The sequence below is a fragment of the Schistocerca piceifrons genome, chromosome 5 (assembly GCF_021461385.2).
Source record: "Schistocerca piceifrons isolate TAMUIC-IGC-003096 chromosome 5, iqSchPice1.1, whole genome shotgun sequence".
Taxonomy (NCBI): Eukaryota; Metazoa; Arthropoda; class Insecta; order Orthoptera; family Acrididae; genus Schistocerca; species Schistocerca piceifrons.
Window position 1 is genome coordinate 217,007,710 of NC_060142.1, and position 17,604 is coordinate 217,025,313.

At 37.6% G+C, this 17,604-nt stretch overlaps 1 protein-coding gene across 4 annotated transcripts in view; it reads left to right on the forward strand.

Moving 5' to 3' along the window:
- LOC124798648 (bromodomain-containing protein 7) overlaps positions 1-17,604 on the forward strand; it is a 155,799-nt gene that overhangs the window by 55,311 nt on the left and 82,884 nt on the right. For all 4 annotated transcript variants that reach the window (XM_047262147.1, XM_047262145.1, XM_047262148.1 and 1 more), the window contains exon 5: positions 2,448-2,773. In XM_047262147.1, the coding sequence (XP_047118103.1) occupies positions 2,448-2,773 (326 nt within the window). The remainder of the gene's footprint in view (positions 1-2,447; positions 2,774-17,604) is intronic.

Genomic DNA, 17,604 nt, shown 5'->3' on the forward strand with positions numbered 1-17,604 from the left:
TCGCTGATGTTCCACTTTGGTTTACATTACCGCTGTTGGTGAATAACACTTGGTCGCTAAATAGAATGCGTAAATAAAATCTGTCTTCGTCCCATAATTTCTCTTGTGCCCAGTGGCAGAACTGTACACGACATTCAAAGTCGTCACCATGCAATTTCTGGTGCATAGAAATATGGTACTGGTGCAATCGATGTTGATGTAGCATTCTCAACACCACAGTTTTTGAGATTCCCGATTCTTGTTCAATTTGTCCGCTACTGATGTGCGGGTGAGCCGCAACAGCAGCTAAAACACCTACTTGGTCATGGATGATGTCGTCCAGAATACCAAGCAGCATACATAGCACATGCCCGTTGGGCATATTGATCACAATAGCCATACATCATCGTCATATTGACCTTTTTCGCAATTGGTAAATGGTCCATTTTAACATGGGTAATGTATCACGAAGCAAATACCATCCGCACTGGCGGAATGTTACGTGATACCACGTACTTTTGTGACTATTACAGCGCCATCTGTCACAAAGTGAAAAAAGTGGTCCAACTAAAACATTCATATTTCCTTACGTACTACACGAATATGTAATAAAAAATGGGGGTCCTTATTTAAAAAAAAACACAGTTGATATCCTTTTGACCTATGGCAGCACCATCTAGCGGGCCAACCATAGTGCCATCTGGTTTCCCCCTTCAAGCTAGGTGATTTTCGTTCTTTGTAGGTTTTTCGTTTGATGCTTATTTTGTGAGATATTTGGCCCGGTCACTATCAATGGACCACCCTGTAGACATGTAGAATAAAGATGTAGAACATTAATTTTTTTTGTTTTATGTATAAAGCCCCAACAATTTTCACGTAAAAAATTTGGATGCATTACTTTTTAGCATGCACTCGTAGTTTAAAAATGTAATTAAGAATGCTATACAAAGTCAGATTGTTAATGTCTTTAACATAGTTTATTGTTTTGCTTCTTGAGTGTGCTGCTGTTCTCAAGACGCAGGACTGAATTCTCACATAAAGGAGTGAGCTGCAAAATTTTATTCTATTCTGATTTTATATTAAGCAAAATGACTTCATGATCTCGATGTACCATACACAGAGGACTGCACCTCCTCATGTGCATCCCTCCACTCGTTTAAGAATCCTGCCATTATATTCCATGTACATTATTGATTTTTGTATGCTGTACACAGCACATAAAACTGACGGCTGTTTTGTGAACATGATGAATCTGAAGATTTAGATAAGAATGAATGTGGAGATCAATGTAAAAATAAGTGTGACGGTGGACTGCGTTAAAAGATATTAGAAAGATGATATATTTATCAACTGAAATTGTCAAAACTCAATGTGACCTAGTGTAGCTTGTAATGAAGTAGGTCATGTAATAACCATAACTTTTTAATTTTACTAGGCATTTTTTAAAATGTTTCTTTCCTTGTTTGGTTGATCTGTGTTTTGTTTTATTAAATAGGTAGGGTAGAACAGTCACAGTAATTCAAAGTAGTAATTTTTTGTGTGTGTGTGTGTGTGTATTGAAATTCTGATATGTGATACTAATTGCTGTAACATATTTTACGTATTTTAAGTACTTTTTTTAAAGGAATCTCAGAAATTAAAGTAATGTTGGTATTATAAAACAGGTAGATTGCTACTCACCGTATAGTGGAGATGCTAAATCACAGACAGGCACAACAGAGAATGCTAACAAATTACGCTTTTGGCCAGAAAGCCTTTTTCTACATTAGACAAATAAGACACACGTTCTCACAAATGCAACTCACACTCATAATGACCACTGTTAGTGACAGCTCAGGCCAGACTGTGAACCGCAGTGCGTGATCGGAGAACCCTTGTGGAGGATGGGAATAAGGAGGAGGCTGGGACAGGGAAGGAAAGGGATAGCAGGGTATGGGTGGGGGAGGGTAAGTGCTGTTTGTTGGAGTATACAAGGACGAGGTGGGGAGAGGTAGGGCAGCTAGATGCAGTCAGGAGGTTAGACCGAGGGAGGGCGAAGATGGTGAGGAAAAGGCCTTGTCTTCTTTACTGCGCCCCCCCCCCCCCTCCTCTGCCCTCTGTGTAACCTTCAGACTGCACCTAACGGCCCTACCCTCTCCCCACCTTGACCCTGTACGCTCCCACAATCTGCACTTTACCATCCCCCACCCCTACTCTGCTATCCCTCCCCCTCCCCACCACAGCCTCCTTGTTAGCCCCACCACCCAGATTGTTTCTCTCATTGAATGTGTGTGTTATTTGTCTAAAGCAGAAAAAGGTGTTTTAGCCAAAAGGATAACTTGATAGCAATCTTTTTCTTGTGCCTGCCTGCGACTCAGCACCTCCACTATACAGTGAGTAGTAGTCATATATTTTTCATAATATTGTCATTATTCCATCCTGGATTTTCCATTGTTTGAAATTATAGTAATAATCTCCTTTATTTGCAGGAGGACTTCAAACTAATGTGCAATAATGCTATGATTTACAACCACCCAGATACTATATATTATAAAGCTGCAAAAAAATTATTGCATGTTGGTGTAAAAATGATGAGCCCTGATAAGTTAAAGCCTCTTAGAAGTGTCCTGGTTTATATGTCGGAGCTGTCTCGAGAAGAACTTGGTTTTGATCTGGGCTTTGATGAATCTTCTATGTCTGCATGTGCACAAAATACAACATTAGAAAGCAGTGAAAATGGAATTTGTGTGAATGATGATGACTCAGATGCCAGTAAAGAAAATAAACGTAAAATGAAGGAAAATAACAGGCCATTGTGAGTATTCCTTTGGATCATTTTTTTCTATAAAGGTGTAACAACCTGGATATAAGTTTTTTTGTGTCTCCTTATGTTGTGACATGTCTGAGGTTAGGCTTAATGCAGAATATCCATTCAGCGTAATGTAATCACAATGGTCATTATATATTTGTAGCATAAAATTAATTATGTAGTTCAAACTGACCTACCATTTGACATAACAAGCTCTGATATTGTAAAGTTAATGGTAAAATATCATTAAACTGCAACTACACTGAAGAGCCAAAGAAACTGCTACACCTGCCTAATATCGTGTAGGGCCACTGCAAGCACGCAGAAGTACTGCAACATGACGTGGCATAGACTCGACTAATGTCTGAAGTAGTGCTGGAGGGAATTCACACAATGGATCCTGCAGGGCTGGCCATAAATCTGTTAGAGTACAAGGGAGTGAAGATTTCTTCTGAACAGCATGTTGCAAGCCATCTCTGATATGCTCAATAATGTTCATGTCTGGGGAGTTGGGTGGCCAGCGAAAATGTTTAAACTCAGAAGAGTGTTCCTGGAGCCACTCTGTATCAATTCTGGATGTGTGGGGTGTCGCATTGTCCTGCTGGAATTCCCCAAGTCCGTCGGAATGCACAATGGACATGAATGGATGCAGGTGATCAGACAGGACTCTTATGTAGGTCAGACAGGACTCTTATGTAGGTGTCGCCTGTCGGAGTAATTTCTAGATGTATCAGGGGTTCCATATCATTCCACTGCACACGCTCCACACCATTAAAGTGCCTCCACTAGCTTGAACAGTCCCCTGCTATCTCTACACCCATGCACATCCATATCCATACATGTCCGTCCGCTTGACACAGCTTGAAATGAGACTCGTCTGACCAGGCAACATATTTCCAGTCATAAACAATCCAATGTTGGGTTGACGAGCCCAGGTGAGGCGTAAAGATTTGTGTAGTGCAGTCATCAATGGCACACAAGTTGGCTTTCAGCTGATATCAATGATGTTTTCTCGAATGGTTCGCAAACTGAGACTTGTTGATGGCCCGGCATTGAAAACTGCAGCAATTTGCAGAAGTGTTGCACTTGCATCACGTTGAATGATTCTCTTAAGTCATTGTTGGTCCCGTTATTGCAGGATCTTTTTCTGGCCGTTGTGATGTCAGAGATTTGATGTTTTACTGGATTCCGGATATTCACAGTACGCTCCCCATTTCATCGCTACCTCAGAGATGATGTGTCACATCGCTCGTGTGCTGACTATAACGCCACGTTCAAACTCACTTTAATCTTGATAAACTGCCATTGTAGCAGCAGTAATCGAACCAACAACTGCACCAGACACTTGTTGCCTTACATAGGCATTGCCGACCACAGTGCCGTATTCTGCCTGTTTACTTATCTGTGTATTTGGATACGCATGCCTATACCAGTTTCTTTGGCGCTTCAGCATGTATTAAGATACACAGCCATCGAACACGAAACTGAACTTCAGTGTAGTTACTTCCAGAATGAAATTTGAAAGTGACAAGTTCTAAATTAACTAACTATGGGAAGCAGTAGTCCCTACCTTTATATCAATACCAGATCTCTTTCATTGGCTAAGCATCAACATACCAATAAAATGACAGAATTAGTTCAAAATTTCTATCTAAATCAGTCGTGAAGTAGTAACAAATAGGAACATTTCTTTTACTAAGGCAGTCAAGATAATACTACTGTTGTTTGTGGCTCTCATTATTTAATTTTAATTCAGGGTGTATACGACCTGGGACAACCGGGAGATCCGGGAAAAACCCGGGAACATTTTCATCCGGGAGAAAACCGGGAAAAACCCGGGATATTTTTAGAATTCCGGGAATTTTTCATTGTTTTAGTTTTCAGTTAAATTTTTGTAATTTTGACTTGTAAGAACCGATACTCTAACAAAGGATATTACTGTATCCCGCTAGTGCAGAATAATACTTCAACAATATAACATAAACGAGAGAAAAAAACGAAAATAACTTAAATTGCAAAGGAAATGTGCCATATATGACAACGACACACAGTGCTCATGCAAGTGTCTGCCAACACCAAAATGTGTCAAAGGCTTTAGGAAGATTATGCAGTGCTTCGTAACAACAAATTGCCTCCAATGAGCGTGAAGTCGCAATTGTTTACATACCATTTGTTTTAGCAGTTACGCGCGGGCTCATGCGCATGCACAGTTGTCACGTTTGAGTAGTAGATTCTCCCGCTTCTGGCTACAGGCATGTGGCTGTTGGCTGTGCAGGCAGTCGCAGCAAGCAGCTAGATGCTACCGGGGAAAGGGGGCGCCAAATTCATATTCTGAGGGAAAAAACTTGTTTCACAAAGCACCTAGCATCCAGGGCATGTTTGTCTATCGATTATTCATGTGATTTTGAAACGCTTCCCTGTTGATTTATGAACATTTTTGAACACATTTTAAGTTGATTTCTGAATGAATCATAAGTTGACTTTTGAATGAATGCATGCATAGTGTACGTGATCTCTCTGTCAGGAGAATCCTCGTCGCATCTAGAAATAAACTTTCCGCAGACAAAAGGGGACGGGGCTATACGAGCTTGAGGGAGTAAAACCAAACGGATGAATACCAATCGCTGTCTGATTATGTAGTTGATTGGGTTCGCGAATGATCAGCATTGTTATAATTACTAGCGAAATCCATAGATGCAGACTACCAGAATGGAACTAAATGACTGACAGAAATAACAAGTGAGCAAGATTACTTATTATCTTCTCGGTGTATCCGAGAAAATGAGATTTTGACAAAATTTTTGGCCAGATCGCTACACTTGTGAGGACCAGTAGTACAGTCCCCGACCAGCAGCCGCGTAAGTTCTATTCTGGAAGTAACATGGAAAACGTGTTGTTCGAACACATAATAACACCTAACCAGAAAATAATCTTGGGATAACTAAACTTGTGATTCTGGCAGGGTTAGTGAAGTTAATCGGTGAACAAATTTTGACAGTGGCAGCAATAGCTACAGAATTGGTGATGACAATATTGTTTGTTTGACAAAATTGTTTGTTAGAACGAGGAAGGAGAAGAAATGGGGACATCACACAAATTATGGAAGAATAAGACGATTCCAAATTTATATAAAAAATTTGTAATACTACTTTTCGATCTCATGCTTGAGAAGCTGGCGCATATGAATGAAATGTAAAACTATTTCCTAACACAAAGCTTTTTGCTTGTAGTAGGCCTAAAACGCATTTGATATTGGTACTTTGTGGATTATATTCTGTCGTGTTATAAAAATGGCCATTTGTGCCAAAACAGTCTCTCTTATTTGGTGTGTTACAAAATTGCTGCGGTATTAGAAAGGCCTATTTTGTTTTATCCAGCAGACTGTGATAAAATAGACGTTATCAGATCGAGAAACCACACCAGTATTATTTGTATTAACAGCTTTTTCAGTATTAGATAGCGACATTTCGATTTTTCATGTGGCAAAACGTTTGACGAACTTTGATGAGGTAATAGATTCTTTCGCAGAAATGAAAGCACGCCTTTTAAAGCTTTAGCAAGATTAGAGAGAAAAAAATGCTAGGAGTGAATGTTTGACGAAATGTGTAATTTCTTGATTATCTCTTGTCAGTATTGGTTTTATACATCCTTTATTTAATTTTATGTCACACAAAACAGCAAGTTATTAACTAATAGGCAATAAAGAGTTCAGATTTTCTAAAGAGTTCTTGTTCTCTCGATTACAAATAATCCCATCCACTATTAATTGCGAGATTTTTTTAAAAGGGGGGCAGGTTGTCAAAGCGGCCAACTGGCAGCAGGAGAAGCACCATAGGACATTTCAGTTTCCATTCTCCTGAATATAGTTTGGACGTGCGGCAGAAAAATGCTTTATGAAGAGGTGTGGCACTGCACTTTGTCATACTTAAGGCCAAATAATATGTCTTACATTTCCTCGAATACAAATGTTTTATGTTCCAGACTTTCAGAAAGATGTGCGCTACAAGATGAACATATTTTGAAAATTCGATTTTTTTTTTTTTTTTTTTTTTTTTTTTTTTTTTTTACCCGGTTCGCAAATGTCATAGATCCGGGGCTGATGTGCAGAGCAGTCTTGAGCTATAGTGCATAGTCTCCATGTGACCTATGTTTACATTTAGTGATTTTGCTGTTTCCCCTTCGTTTACTCTCATGTCAAATGAAAATAATACTGATATCTGTGGCCAGGAGCTATCAAGTAAATTAAAACACATTCACATAATTACGGAAGGCTAAAATATGTCATTAGTTCAGATTTTATTTTATTTCCACCTTTCTGACAGTCAAGCATTAATCGCCTTGCGGAACAATGAAGCTATTTTTGTCTGTTTGCTATAGAAATTTGACTTTTGTTAACCTTTTCCGCAGAGGTAGTCAATGTATTTGAAACAAAATGTTTAATTCCACAGTACTGGCTAGTTTCAACTGTTCGCTGCATTTCAAGTGCACGTTTTCATTTTCTAGCACGTATGGCATTATGCCATAATAAAGAACCAAACATGATATAATACATTACTGGTGCTCCAAGAAAATTTACATCCCGAAAACCACACTGAAAAGCTTAACAACAGGTCGGGGTCTACTTCATTTGAAATCTGGACTTACGAATGTGCCCTTTAAGTATGCACTTTAAATGTGCACATATATGATTCATGAAATTCGGATGCTCTTGCAGTATCCTGTGATGTCTTGTTTCTTTTGTGACATAATGTATGATCATTCAATCTTTTACACGTACGTACATACAGGCTTCCTACGTCATGATTGCTACCAAAGCGCGGTGTCGCCTGTTATCTGAGCTCTCTGGCAACTGCTGAAACAAACCTATTTCTAACAGGTCACAGGAAAATATTGCGAGTAGTGGTTTGAAAAGCGTTACTTTCAAAGTAAATATCCTTTTACGTAAGTTGAACTATGTGCAAGAATGTAACATGAATTTATTAAATCACAGAGCGTTTGACTCTCATTTAAAAATCAACTCTTTGGTGACGAGCCATTTAGAAGAATTTTGAACCCTGAAGATCAGACATTTATGTCATTATTAAAAATTTTACTGGCAAATTTGTGGATATTTCTTAAAGTGTAACACACGCAAGAAAGATCAACAGTACATGCTGAAGCTTAGCTTCTCTTGCAGCTTGAGACCAATATTATATGTGAAAGCTTTGCTTTTCTTGTAGCAATACTATGTATATTAATTTAAACTATTAACTTTCCCTGTTTGTGTGTTCGTGATGTGATGTTGCTGTTGTCTGACTACATCACATGTCCTTTGCTCTGAATATCCGCTGTCATTGGCTGGCGAGATCACGTGACATGAGCTCCGAACAGCTTACAAAAGCGCATTGAAATCTCGATTTCAATAATTCGGAAAGTAACATGTGGTGTTTGGTGGAATTCCAATGTATACTTTCGTAATGCAAAAATACACAGCATACATGTTGCTTCACATCAAAGATATTTCCAAAACTTGTCTTTTTCCTTGAGTTTTGTTTTCTTTTTCCTTGAGTTTCGTTTTCTAAAGTGCCGGGAAATTGTACGCCCGTGTATAAAACCTTAACTGTTCAAAGGATTGATATGGGTAAATATAGTGTCACCCGGTAGAAAGTGTATTTTTAACCGGGAAAAATCTGGGCAATTTTTTCCCTTGTCCACGTATACACCCTGTAATTGCATACTAACTAGCAAAGCTAATTTTTACACTAGTTGTAACATAGAAATTGCATATTGTATCACTTTAGACAAAAAGTTTCAAAGGAAACCTGTGACCATATTGGCACTAAATGGAAAAACACTAGCCTGGATCACAAAATAATTGTATTTATTATCGTATGACATGTTTTCGGACTCTTTCATCAGATCTGTGGCACGAAATGTAAGATATAAGACAAAACATTAAAAAATAATTTGCAGCAACATAGCAACAGTGAAAACATACCTGCTGAAATCAAAAATGTTCAAATGTGTGTGAAATCTTATGGGACTTAACTGCTAAGGTCATCAGTCCCAAAGCTTACACACTACTTAACCTATATTATCCTAAGGACAAATACACACACCCATGCCCAAGGGAAGACTCGAACCCCCGCCGCGACCAGCCGTTTGTTTAAAGATTTTTCTGACATTTCCCCAGCACGAGTGGCTAGCATTGTCAAAGGTTCACCTTCTATTGCTGTCAGGACATCGTTAAAAATGCGTTGGCCAAAGAACCCAAATAGAAGCCATTAGAGATTACGTGATTACAATAATTACATAGTTTTTTGCGTGTTGACCAACTTTTGTTCTTGTATTTCTTTCTTTGTTTGCTAATTTTTTTCTTTCTTTAATGATCATTTGTTTCCAGCAAGCAAACCCCGCCCTCCCTCCTCCCCTCCAGTGTTAAGTTGATTTATATTTTGTTTGATTATATCTTTTCGTTGTTTCACAGTCTGGTTTCAATTTTGGCTAGTCGTTTCCAGACCATGTAGTTTTTCACAGCAACATTCTTGATGAATTCCTCACTGAGTTGGTGCCTTGTCATATTTGTCAGTCTTGAGCTTGAGACTGACAAATCTGACACAGTAAGAATTTCGTGATGGATTTATTCATTCACTTCCGTTGTTGAAAGGGCTTCTCTCTCTGTTCTGCAATAATTTTTTACTTCTTGATGACCAGTTTGTCTTATTTGACGATCTTTTTTACATCGTCATTGATTTTTGTCATGTTTTCTGTACTGAAAAATCTTTTTGTTTTACCCATTTGGTGATCCCTCTCTTTGTTTGCCAACGTTTTTCTTCATTTGGCTATCTTTTTTCTGTATTGTATGACCTTTTTGCTTTATCTTGTTACTGTTTTCCTTCATTTGATGATCTTTTTTCTGTGGTGATCTTTTTATTGTTTAGTTAGCTCTTATTATTGTGTAGCAATCCACTTTGTTGTTGCACTGTCTTCTCTCTATGTTAGGCACTCATTTTCCACATGCTTTGTGTAACAATAACTGTTCCTTTTTGGCTATTGCTTTCTATATCTGTCTCAGCAATAAATGGACGTTAGATATGCAGAGACACAAAAACATCGATAGAACTTGAGACTGGTAATGGGTCATTCCATGCCAAGTGGTCTAGAGGCTCCCACATGACCCTCATGGATTTTGATAAAATTTTGTATGAACATTCACACATGTTCTCAACGAACACTGGTAAAGTTTCAGTTTCAGAAATTCAATACTTTCGGAGATACAGTCACTTGTTTAAGACCATAGCACAGCTTTCTATAGTGCGTCCTTGAATTTTCAGCAACTTTGAGATGGGATATCTCTGTAAGTATTTGCATGCAAGAAACAAAACTCGGCCATCTTAAACACCTTTTAGAGGTCTTTAAAGTAAAATATTAAGAAAACGATTTCTGAGCAATTTTCATATAGATAATTTGAGGCAAAGTTGGGCGAAAAAATAGCTGTTTAAAAAAAATGCGAACTTTTGTTTTTTATATCTCCAAAAGAAATTGTGGGATGTACATGAAACTTTGCACACCATAACTCACCAACACAAGATCTTAGAATATAAAATTTCATTCTCCTATTGCTTTCCATTATTTCACAAATCTAGGGTAAAGTTGACGATTTTTCAAAAAGTGCTAAAAATGGGTATTTTTAGTCAAATTTTTCAAAAAAGTGTTTTCTCCAAACTCTTCTAAACTATGGTCATTAGAAAGAGCATATTCTAAACTATCTAGAAAAGTGGATTTGGTTTTGCAATGCAAGCATATAAGGCCCTAAAAAGTAGCATCATCAAAGAGGCGCACTGGAAGTTTGAACACATTTTTCTGGCACTCAAGTTGTACTTGAATTCTTTTATTTTGCCTTATACATGTTTGTTAGTGTCTGGGATAAGTGAAATAAGAAATCCTGATGAATAGGACCTAGCTTAAGTCCGAATAGCAAAAGGATAAAAGTAGAAACAATGTTATTTCTTAATTGTCACCTCCTCCCCCCCCCCCCTCTCTCTCTCTCTCTCTCTCTCTCTCTCTCTCTCTCTCTCTCTCTCTCTCTCCCCCCCCCCCCCCTCCACACACACACACACACACACACAATTATTATTAAGAATGAATGTAAATTGTAAAATTTATTTGCATAATCATCTAATTATTAGTTGCCTGTTTAATGAACAACACCAGCTTACTGATGGAAAAGAAGTGTATAAATGAGTTGCTGTGGTCCATGGTGGGTTAACCACTGCTAGTTTCATTTCACCTGAGAAAATCAGCATTCCCATTGCCATAGGGGCCACGCCCAATAGCTTAGCAACAACAGCCATGGGTAGGTTTCTTTACCACAGGATCCCAAGCCTGATAAGGGTTTCTTTACACAGGTTTCCAAGCCTGATAGTAAAATTATTTAAGTGCCCTGTGGAAAATTAGAAGGCACTCTTGGGTTCCTTAGATTGTTTCCTCTAACGTATTTCAATTTTTTTATGCTACATTAATTTTCCTGATGAATATCAAGAGGAATGGTGTATTGCTGGCCAGGCGAATTTACTGATGGAGCTGGAATAACTGCAATAATGTGGTGTTCCGGAACCCAGAACTTGTCACTTCTTGGTGGCCAATAAAATGAATTTGCTGGACCATGTGGGTGCATAAAGTTTATTAATGCATCTCTTTGCTCTGTGGAGGTCTCACACATATTCCCAATCCATCACACGTTTTCGTAGGTGCGTGCAACATATTGTCCTGGTTGGAGACCAGACATTAATATGCCTCCTTCATTACTGTGACCCATTTTAGCTAGAAAAGATGAACAATCATTTGAAACTCTGCTGACCTGAATTGTTGTTTCATCAGTAGGTAAAAAGTGATGATTTTCTCTAGTGCCTGCTACAGTTTGTCCAAGTTTAAACCTCTCTTCTTGTGACACAATATTTTTTTCAATTTCATCTTTACTGACAAAAACAAATTTAATTCCATTAATGTTTTCAGAGCAGAAGTGAAACAGATCTAGGGGAGTAAGAATTTGTCCATTAAGTGACCGTTGCAAGCTTGCTCTTGCTGCTAACCACTTTGTTGTCCCTCCAATCCCATCACAAGGTGATTTCCCGTGACTTGTAGCAAAAAAATTCCATTCAGCTGTCATTCCAAAATCACTCTTATGATAGCACAAATTTAGGAAATTCTTGAAATTTTTATATTTAGCAGTGGAGCCATCACTGAAATAATGAATGTGGGATATCTGTGCAAACCGTGCTTTCATATATTTGATGAGCTCCTTGATAAAAACGTGAACTGTAATAGTGTCATGCCGCATACAATCACCGATAATGCAAAAACTTAAAAGATTCTACTTTCTCATTTTGACGAAAGTAGATAATAAATGGATGAATTGTTGCTTGACTATTGTCCCAGTGGAAGCCTTGCACAGCATCCTGAATGATAAAAGAATAATTTTCTGCAAAATCCATTAGGACAACAAGCTCTTCGTCTTTCTGATGACAATTTTTAAGGCTTTTAAGATGCATAGCTTTGATGCTTGGCAATGTAATGATGGCATGACAGACTCCATATTTTATTTTTTACATCTTCAATAAATTCATCCACTACCATTTGCTTCGTGTCCAGTGTGGCCCGATCGGTATGTATCCATTGCTTAAACCCAGTAACTTCCTGTGGCTCATGATCTAGGAAATAGCTGGCAATTTCAGATGCTATAGCTTCGGGCCCAGGACACCTTTCACAGCGATGAAGCATGCACTGTTTAAGAGTTCAAACTGCAAATTGCCTTGCTGAGAATCTCCTTATAATTTTCACGTATACCACCTCCGCTAAGCATAAGCTTAACATTTTGGTGAATTGCACAGACGCAAACTGCATACATTCCAGCTGATCCTACTGTTACACACCATTTGGGTCTAAGTTCACAAAACTTTGAGAACCCTATTTCTGGACCATTTATATTCTTATAGATAACATACATTTCCCGTAAATTGCAAAGTAACAATCTTTTCTGCATGTATGTCTTTCTATCTAAAAGTCTAACTGAAATACTATCTTTTTTTTCCGGGGCACACCCTACTATACTTATCATCTTCAAAAAAATTTCGCACTCTACTAGCAACTTCTGCTGGTTATTTCCTGCTTTGCCTATTTTCGGGAAGTGCCAGAATGCCCTTCTCTGCCTTAAGCTTCCGAGCATTCTTCACCATTCTTTCGGACACGCCAAACTGAGCTGCTGTTTGTCTGACTGTCCAACTTACAGGTGCCAAGGTTAAAATTTGCATCTGATCTTTATGAATTGCATTCTGCATCTTGGTTTTCAGTTCAGTCAGCAAATGTGCATAGTTGGCAGTTTCTACATTCCTTAATTTCACTAGCATCTTCAATTTGTCGGTTTACTCCCATTGCATTTACAATTCTGTTTTTAATCACATTTTGAGCCTTTTGAATTTTATTCTTCACATATTGGGGCTTATCTCTGTAGCTTACTGTTCTCTTCAGGGGTGAAATACCGATAGACAATAAGCTACTATTTAATTCTTCTTTTGGTATAAAGTCCTCATCAGAATGGTATGATGAGGCTGATAAGGCTTCGTCCAAGTGTTTATTTAAGGTAGTCCCGCAAGCCAGACAAATTTTCTGACCTGGCTTTATGTTATTAACAAGCTGCTTCTTCAACATATCAGAAGCCTTATAGCTGTTTCAGTATCAAGAGTGTGAATTCCTGCCTTAACATTATGATTCACCTTTCCAAAGGGATTGAAGCATTTTTTTGTAACCTCTCATATTGTGTCAATAACAGGGCTTCATGGTGTAGGCAAACTTGAGGGGTATTGTCCATCTTTGCTTCAAAACGTCGGACCAACAACTCTTTTTCCTCTTCACTAAAATCCGCAAACCATTTTAAAGCAGCTTTTTTGGCAAAGAAAGTGACATGACACTTTGTTCCACTATCTCCTTGTCCAATTGAGCAGGAAGGTATGCTGTTCCTTTCTGCATCCATCTCTAATCAGTAACTAAATAATGTATTTGGCCTCTAAGGGCAAATTATAATCTGCTTAAATTTCAGACAATGAAATGAAATTATACACAATGTATAATACCAATGAAAAAATTTAATAAGAGATATATGCTATAAAATACACAATCAAAACAATTTTTTGTAAATTAGATTACAATCTTTGATGGTCTTATGAATCACTTAACAAGCCACACTCAGTCAAGAAAACCCACTCACTATGATGCAAACACACCACTGACATACTGATTGTTCAAACAAGGCTCACAATAATGAAACAATCTGATTGTTAAAGTAATTGTTGCCATTATATTTTCTATAAACAGTGAATCTTGTGAATTTTCTCTGTGAAACTAGTGGTTACGTATTTACCAAGGTAGTAGGCTACATTTAAGTGTGATTAAATACAAAATTAAAACTCTTAGATGTTTAACCAACCAATTTCACATGTTTCCCTAATAACTTTAAGACAAAAATTCACAGGTTACAACACCTAGGTATTAAAATCTCTGCAATATTGATTGGAAAATTTACATCACTTGATGCATGATTCAAGCAAACCGATTCTTTTTTGTAAAAATGTTTTATACAATTGAATCCAAAAATTAGGTCTTCATTTTCCACTTGTAAATATTTACAATTTTGAGAAGTACAAAAAATATGAAGCTATTATTCATTGAATTCTTTATGATATCTCTGATATTTTACAAATGAGAAGAGTTTTATGCTGATGAACACTTACGATAAAAGCAGAAGGGCTACTTCTCATAGTTTTCAAGTTTTTCTGACAGTCTCATTGCCTATTAACCAGATCTTTTTAATTCAATTACTTAAGGCACTAATAAACAGTTATTAGGCATAATAAAAGGTTCCAGGTATAATTTGAGTGCCAGAAAAATGTGTTCAAACTTCCAGTGCGCCTCTTTGATGATGCTATTTTTTAGGGCCTAATATGCCTGCATTGCAAAACCAAATCCACTTTTCTATATAGTTTAGAATATGCTCTTTCTAATGACCATAGTTTAGAAGAGTTTGGAGAAAACACTTTTTTGAAAAATTTGACTAAAAATACCCATTTTTAGCACTTTTTGAAAAATCGTCAACTTTACCCTAGATTTGTGAAATAATGGAAAGCAATAGGAGAATGAAATTTTATATTCTAAGATCTTGTGTTGGTGAGTTATGGTGTGCAAAGTTTCATGTACATCCAACAATTACTTTTGGAGATATAAAAAACTGAAGTTCGCATTTTTTTTAAACAGCTATTTCTTCGCTCAACTTTGCCTCAAATTATCTATATGAAAATAGCTCAGAAATCCTTTCCTTAATATTTTACTTTAAAGTCCTCTAAAAGTTGTACAAGATGGCCAAGTTTTGTTTCTTTCATGCAAATACATACAGAGATATCTCACCTCAAAGTTGCTGAAAATTCAAGGATGCACTATTGGAAGCTGTGCTATGGTTTCAAACAAGTGACTATATCTCTGCAAGTATTGAATTTCTGAAACTGAAGCTTTACCAGTGTTCGTTGAGAACATGTGTGAATGTTCATACAAAATTTCATCAAAATCCATGGTGGTCATGTGAGAACATTTCTCGATATTAGACCACTTGGCACGGAATGGCCCTAATTGCTGATTCAAGTCCCGTTTCAGTCCCCTTTCCCCACGCCCAAAACGCTCTACCGGCCACCCTATGTTCAGTTTAATACCTGTGTCATGTTAAGTCATCAGATGTATGCTTGTTAACACATATATAATTGTCATTTTTATGAAACATGCAAGTTGTCTTATTTGCAATTGCATATCACAAACAAAAATCCAGTTTTCATTGCAAATATAAATTTTTTATCTTTTATAACAATTTTTTTTTAAATTAAAAAGAAAACATTAGCTAATAATTGTTTTCATTTTCATGTATTTTACACTTTATGGAAATGCTCATAGAACATGCTCCACTGCTTAAAAATTAGTGTCACCTGGGAATCAACGTAGGCCCCCCACATGGCAGAGGAGTATTTTACCACAAAGCTGTGGTACCTGTCATAAAGTCGGACTAATTTTTGTTTATTAAAAAACACTCGGCAAACATTGTCAATTTTGTTAAAGTTTTTGATAGAGTTGGCAGAGTTCTGAACTTCTTATACCAGAAGTATAAAAAATACAAAGAGCGGATTGCCATGTGGTCTCCTTGTCCGTGCAGTTCCCTTTGAAGACAGTCATAAACTTGAATGTACACCACGTAAAGAAGCTGTCCAGCCTGTTACTCAGATATCTCAAAAGTGGTGTCCCTCTCCCAAAAATACCTTCCATAACACCACTACTAAACCCCCCGCCCCCCAACACCCCCTCCTAGCCATCAAACCAAGCTTTGCCTTCTTATGTAAGCTCCCCCTCCTAGTAGATCTCCTATCCAAGCACAAGCCTAAGCCTTATCAAACACCTCACAACCTTGGTCCCCTTTCAGTCCTCAACCTCTAATCCAGATCCCTCTCCGATACTGAGTCATGTGTTCTTTTCAAAGGCCTGCCTTCAACACCACACCCAAATTCGAACACACGATTCCAGTGAAATATCTTCTCTCATTCACACATAACATCAACTGGAAATACCACTTCACCACTCATCCCCACCCGCAATCAACAGAGCACTATCTAGAGCATTTCCAGCCCAAATCCCAGAGGGAACCTTCTCCTCTTTCCCCAGCCAGACGTTCCAGGAATTTCTCACTTCGAGCATAGTCTCTCAGTCTTTCCTGAAGAACATCACAAAACCACAAATCTTATTTGCATTGAATCCTTAGCTATCCATGATCTGAAGCCAGACCACTCTATCATCATCCTCTGTGTGCACAAGATGCTGATTACTGTAGTACTTCACTGTGAGGAGAATGTGGCATGGGCAGGGTGTATACGCCCTGAGAAATACAGGAAAAATGTGTGAATTTTTTCATCTGAGTAAAATTCAGAAATTTTATAGAATTCCAGGAATTTTTCATTGTTTTATTTTTGAGTTAAATTTTTGTAATCTAGACTGGTAGGGACTGATACTCTAACAAAGAATTTTACTTTAGCCTGCTACTGCAGTGATAAAACTTAAACAAGAGAATAACATCAAAATAAAACTTCAGTTGCAAAGAAAATGTGCCATTTGCAACAACAAAACACAGTGCACACACAAGCATCTGCTGACAGCAGAATGTATCAAAGCTTCAGGACAAAGACTATGCAATACTTCGTAACAACTAACTGCTCTGGATGAGCATGATGTCACAACTGTTTATGATTTCTAACAGGCTGCCAGAAGATATTGTGAATAGTAGTTTGAGAAATGTTACTTTCAAAGCAAATTTCCTGTTATGCAAGATACAATGTTGTGTATGAGAATGTACAATGAATTTTTTAAATCACAGTGTTTGACTCTTATTCAGCACACAACAATTTGAGGACCAACCACTTAGAAAAATTTTGGGCCCAGAAGACCAGCCATTTATGCTGCTATTTAAAATTTTACTGGCATATTTGTGTTTGATATATCTTTAAAGATAACACACACTAAGAAGGACCCAGCTTCAGGGTTAGTTTTCATATTTATTTTAATTCTTTTATAGATTAGAAATTATGCAATAACATTGGCAAAAAGTATAATTATTCTTGAAAAAAGTGTGAGGTGAATTCTTGAGCAATATCACTCTGTAATTGGCTTTTCTACAGAAAAGTCAAAGCTCAATGAAACGTGTATCCAGCCATGTAACCCACGAAATGTTCGGTTCGCAACAGTAAAATCTGCTTGCCAGAAATATTGAGCTGCTGCAA